At 43.4% G+C, this 6,000-nt stretch overlaps 1 protein-coding gene across 1 annotated transcript; it reads left to right on the forward strand.

The window, feature by feature from the left end:
• Positions 1–1,842: 1,842 nt before the first annotated feature.
• Positions 1,843–5,798, forward strand: LOC147447530 (protein TIFY 3-like). The gene is made up of 5 exons (XM_086524353.1): positions 1,843–2,070; positions 2,171–2,234; positions 2,337–2,553; positions 5,226–5,283; positions 5,397–5,798. The coding sequence occupies exons 1-5, from the start codon at positions 1,973–1,975 to the stop codon at positions 5,494–5,496; spliced, it is 537 nt and encodes a 178-aa protein (XP_086380479.1). The 5' UTR covers positions 1,843–1,972; the 3' UTR covers positions 5,497–5,798.
• Positions 5,799–6,000: the final 202 nt, after the last annotated feature.

A 6,000-nucleotide genomic window follows, 5' to 3' on the forward strand; every position in this document is an offset into this window, starting at 1 on the left:
CTTGGTAATCGTAACTCTGATCATTGATATGAAAGGACCGACGTGCTCCACTAAGGGAGCACTTAAGGCCCGTGCATTCACTTCATTTTTGTCCCCTCAGATGCAGTTGCCCAATCCGGTACAGATCTGCATTAACTTAAACTTCAACCTGCCATTACTTTTGCACCGTAGCTCCAACGACGAGCCATAAAGACAGACCAGTAGAGCACTTCAAGCACTGCAATTCTAGATCATAATCTCCCATCTATGCTCATTCAAGCATACTCCTTTTTAGCATCATCAAGGCATCTGTTGGCCCTTTTAAGCCGCATGTAGCTTGTTACCAAGCCCTGAACACTGATCATTAATCAAGTAAGCTTCAAATAAGCTCCATGTGCATTTTTCTGGTATCTTTCTTAGCATGGGAGCGGAGCTGTACGACAACATGCCACAGCAGGACACCGTGCTCAACATCTTAATTGCCTGAGAGCAACGTTGTTCCAAGTGGGGTGTCGCCCAAATAATCATGGGTTCGCGGAGAAACATAATTCTTTTTGCCCAGTCGGAGCTCTCATAGAGGATGATGCACGCTCCTTCGCCATAGTTTATGTATGACATGTCTAAAACGAGCCTTATTTGGAACATTTCTGCTTCTGTTCTTGAATTTCAAATTCTCAATGTTTTCTTCAGATGGGAAGGTAAGGTTCAAGGGAGTATACTGCACAGATTTGAACTAACTTTGAACCATGTGAACCTCGTTAAGCGACGACGTCTTTTTGTTGGCACTCCCATTAAGCCAGGGTCTAACGGGAGGAAATTTGTCCCCATGGCCATTGGTGGCTTTGGCCAATGAAAAATTGGCGTGTGAGGGTGTTTTTTTTTGTGTGGCTTGCATGCAAAGATTAACTAATTCTGGGGTCAATGAGATAGAATCTAGGCGTGTGAAGTATGATCGACCAACATCGATGACTTCTTGTGTTCTGCAACTCTTCTCCTCCATCAGATCGTCTTGTCACCAAGCTCCTCAGTCTTGCGCAGGATTTTACTTTTTTATTGTGCCACTATGGGTAGTGCCCTCGTCTACTTTAGACGACCTTGTTATTGTTCCTAGGACCAGGATTAGAAAAAAGCCGAGGTCTAGTGTATTTTAATCGACTGAAATTATAAAATCCCGGTTAGATTTTGAGCTTGCCTTTAAGAAAACCGATACATTTACACAAGTTTTAGTGTAATTACCGGCAAAAGCTTCAAATTTTGACCTAAAACCGGAGAGAATTTCCCCCTTATTTTGTTCGGTTAGGAAAAATGTATTTTTCTAGCCCTGCCTAGGACATTAGTGAACAGCCGAAGACACAAGTAAATAGTGCACTGTCGAATATATAGGCGACATAAACGTGTCAAGGCCGCAAGAATGATGTTAAGTTGTTACTGGCCGCGGCCCTCGTCTGCAGCTGACTCAGGGGCTCGTGCCCTTAATGAAGTTTTTCCTCTTCCGTGTGCACAACGTTCGCTACAAGTGGTCGTCTACTACTATTACACCACCTCCTCCTCCTCCTCCTCCTCCTCTCTCTCTCTCTCTCTCTCTCTCTCTCTCTCACACACACACACACACACACAGAGGAGAAGCCCACATGCTTAATCGCTGATCTCTGTTTTCACGTTGAAGAAGGTAGAACTTACGAAATCTCACCCTATTGGAGCTAATTTGTCATTGCCTTTGCATCTAATTCCCGCCGCCCCCTTTCGCTGTTATATTGGACAGACTTAGAAGCTAGCAATTTTACCATGTCTGCAGCTTTGGACATGAAAGCTCAATATGGGGGTGGCGCAGGAGATATAAGGGATCGAACCTTGCTCGATGACACATCGTCAGCTCCTCTCTCCCTCAAGGCTCGCGAAACGGCCTCCCTTTCGCTCAAATGCATTTTTGAGCATCAGCTGCAGCGACAACGTCGTCATTCAAGCTTAGCTGTAACCAGCGATTCAGATATCAATGGTGATAGTCATGACTGGCAAGCTCCCATTAAGCCTGCTGCCGATATTCAGCCGGACCTGGACCTCAAACTGGCTCCTCCTCCTACCTCCTACAAGGTTAAACTCTCTCTCTCTCTCTCTCTCTCTCTAACCCGTATATCTCTTGAACTGATCAGATGGTTAACAACCTGCATATTGCTGACCGTAACGTCGGCAGCGGCCCACTCACTATGGTCTACGCCGGTACTGTTTGTGTATATGAGGATATCCCCCCAGCCAAGGTAGGCTAATAATCGCACATACACCTCCTTGCCCATTGATTTCTCACTAACCTGCTTGCGAATTGATTTCATGGATATAAACATTGCAATATGTGCATGCAGGCGCAAGCCATCCTGCTTCTAGCTTCTGGAATTAGTCGAGGAGATTCATATCGAACAAGCTACACAAATTATAGGAGTGCACGCATTATGATCAAGAGCGGGCCTCCAACACCATCAGTAAGTCGTCTACCCCTTTCGAATGCTGAGAGAGCTGCTGCTGCGCCCGCACCGGCCACAAGTAGCAGACCTGCAAAGGCTTGTCGTCGTTCCCAAGCTGGTAAGTTGAATGGTCAATATAAGCAATTAGCGTGTGTGGCAGGTTTTGAGGTCAAGATGAGGGTGGGAGGGCTACCTAACGTCTCCAAGAAGCCAAAGTGAACTAGTGAACAGGTCTTAGTGGTGCCTCGTCACTAATTGACACCTCCCGAGGGAGGTGGGATCAATGGTGTACAGTAGGCGTCGCGACCCGGGTGCAATCCGATCCGTCTGATCGTCATTTGAATTAGGTGTGACTTAAGAGTGAACTCAGAGGTATGTGCACCACACCAAATTTGGTGTGAACTCAATGTGTACACGGTGTGAACTAGGGAGGGTCTGCACACCACACCAAATTTGGTGTGAACTCAATGCGAACTCAGTGTGACTAGTTGTGGACTAGGTGTAAACTTGTCTGTGACGCTGTGATCTATAAACTTACCACACACACACACCTTTCAACGAGCGTGAGTTAGCGTAGTGGTTAGAGTCAATTTCGTGGGGGAGAGGGTAGCGGGTTCAAGTCCCGGACCCGAAGAAGTGGAATTGTTTTGCATTCCATAGACAATCCAACGTCACAATCAACCGATGATCGTGAGCCATTGATCCCAACTCCCAAAAGGAGGTGTCATTTAGTAACGAGGTTAGTGGTGTATACTATATGCATCAAACCATAAAGTGACTGGAGTTTTAGCATATTAATGGTGAGGCCTTCAACCCACAACACATGTACCAAGGCACAGAACATGGTTGTAAATGATATTTCATTGACATAATTAGTTCAAGCACAATTTACCCTAGAAGTCCCGTGTTCACATTCACTTCACACCGACTTCGCTCACATCCAACTCACTTCTAAGATCCCTTCAAACAATTGTCTCTTTTGAAAGGGGGTGTGGCGAATCCTTGGGACTAGATAACACAAAGCATTATTATATAAGGGGTGATCGATGAGGGGATCGACGCCCCCAAGTCTCAGAGACTTCGCTAGTCGCTCGCGACCCGGATGTGAACCCACAACCTCATGGCCTCGGTTTTGAGTCGCATGGGCTAATCACATCAACTGCATGCACATCATATATCCTTCTTCATTTTTATGGTCTTAAATTGTGAGCCAATATGTGTTGCTCAGGTTTTTGGGGTTTAATTCGTGTGTGGGTTTAGTTTTAATATGACACCTATGGTTGCGATTGTTGTGATTTTCGTGCATGGCCTTCCAGGCTTTGGATCCCTTCACCATCCCTTTGTTTAGTGCTTTGTGTTATTTAGAACTAAGCACCGCAGTGCTTTATCAGGAGGGGAGCGGTGTGTACATGTGTATGTGTGGAGTGTATATGTATCTATATATGTATGTATAGAGAGAGAGAGAGAGAGAGAGAGAGAGAGAGAGAGAGAGAGAGAGAGAGAGAGAGAGAGAGAGGATTCGTGGACAAGGACGGCCAACACGTACCACACTGCTCTAGCGGGGTCTATATCGGTGAGTAAGAGCAGAGATTCAAATTGTTTTGAGTGGGCTTAAACACACGTTCATACATGCATCCATCTAGAGGCTAAATTACAATAGTGACCTGAGTAGGCTCCAAATGCATGGCCTCTTCTATATGATATCCAAGTAAGCATAAGTGGTTCCATGCATGTTGCAGTAGATAAACCTAGTGACACGTCGGATTAGGCACACATTCATACATGCATCCATCTAGAGGCTAAATTACAATAGTGACCCAAGTAGGCTCCAAATGCATGGCCTCTTTTATATGATCTCCAAGTAAGCATAAGTGGTTCCATGCATGTTGTAGTAGATAAACCTAGTGACACGTCGGATAAGTGCGTCCCTTTGTCTTGGAAACATCGAAATTCTTTAACCCTTCTTGTGGAGTCTGAACAAGCCATTATTAGTTTGAATCACGCCCTAAGTCCATGAACAAGCCATTATTAGTTTGAATCACGCCCTAAGTCCATCTATTTGTTTCCAATTTTCTATGAGATTTCGCCAAATAGTCTTGTAACTCATCTTGGCACATAACCTTCATAATGGATTTTTAGGTCCACCACACGTCTTCCTTTTCTCCATAGTCACAATTACCAGTGGAGATGTTATGTTAAGTCAACAAACAATGTACAATGAACCTCAAGCAATACATGTGCCTCTAGGGGACAACAACTCCAAAAAGGGTTGTTTGTCCCTTATCCCAAAGATCTAGCCTATCTTTCACTTACCGCCCAAGTAGCCAATGCAACCTGGTGCGTGTTTCCATTCTTTGGCTTGCACGAATGATCATATTCTAGACCTTATTGAATATATAAGCTCAATGCTTTCATGCACGAACTTGAAAAACCCCGAACTTTGCAGTGGGTTGTGCCCACATCTTAACAAAAATCGATGTAATAGAGTTTACTTACTTGTGTTATTGGGAATGGGCAATTGTAGTACCAACTTTGCATCACTTCAACTAAGCAAAAAATGAACATGAAGTATCTATACGGACGATAACAACCTTTACGATGATATTATGTCATAGTCTAAAGTGGGAGCTCTTATTAAGCCCTTATAAGTTCCAACTCTACACCTAAAACTCCTTAAAGCTGAAACATTAGAGTGTGTGTGTGTGTGTGTGTGTGAGAGAGAGAGAGAGAGAGAGAGAGAGAGAGAGAGAGAGAGAGATATGTACTCACCAAATGCCATTACATCTTTAGAACTTCCATTTGCAAGGAAATCATCACTTACACGCTTTTTGGAGAAGAGAAAAGAAAGGTATGGCTTGACTAAACTACAAAGCAAGGTTATCTTTTAATTAATTTAAGAAGTTGGTTTGTGATTTAATCACACACATATGTCTTGATATAACTGGATTTTTCTCTATCCAGGGTGGAAGAGAAAGCAGTGGTTGCTAGTAAAGATACCACCTCCTCAATCGAACCTCCTCCAAAACGATTGTGCTTAGCATCTTCATTGCACCAATCCTAAACTTTAGTTCTTCTAACCAAATGCAACTAGAATATCCTATTTTTACCTTACAAAAAATGACCCTATTTGCATTGTCAATCAAATGTAAAGGACCCCTTTATAGCTAACCATTATAATTAGACGTTATCTCACCATAAATAGCCCTCTAACAAATCAAACCAACTTATTTTTGAATAAGACGTGAATGGTCCCTTGTAGTTGGTTAAGTACCCCTTTTACTCCTTTAATATTTGCATAAGCCAATATAAACCATGAATTTTGTGATACCTTCAATATTCCTTATTACTAGGGGCACCCAAATATTCAACTTGGTTCCATTACTTCAATATACATTCCACACCATATTGACTCCAAATACGCATTCATAAGTCTTTTTTCTACTAGCAAGGTCTTTCTTTTCAATTCAATGTGATTTGTTGGTCGGTTTGGGCACTTCTATCCGTGTGCGAGGGGGCCATTGCAGGTGGTAATGTCACAAGTCATTCTGGCGTTAGTTGAAATGTT

This window comes from Adiantum capillus-veneris, chromosome 11 (genome assembly GCF_014529385.1).
Source record: "Adiantum capillus-veneris isolate H3 chromosome 11, ASM1452938v2, whole genome shotgun sequence".
In the NCBI taxonomy this organism is placed as follows: domain Eukaryota; kingdom Viridiplantae; phylum Streptophyta; class Polypodiopsida; order Polypodiales; family Pteridaceae; genus Adiantum; species Adiantum capillus-veneris.

Coding starts and splice junctions, on each gene's coding strand:
- LOC147447530 (XM_086524353.1), top strand. CDS start 1,973: ATGGTGATAGTCATGACTGGCAAGCTCCCATTAAGCCTGCTGCCGATA. Junction 2,235..2,336: donor AGGATATCCCCCCAGCCAAG/GTAGGCTAATAA, acceptor ATGTGCATGCAG/GCGCAAGCCATCCTGCTTCT. Junction 2,554..5,225: donor TTGTCGTCGTTCCCAAGCTG/GTAAGTTGAATG, acceptor TTACATCTTTAG/AACTTCCATTTGCAAGGAAA.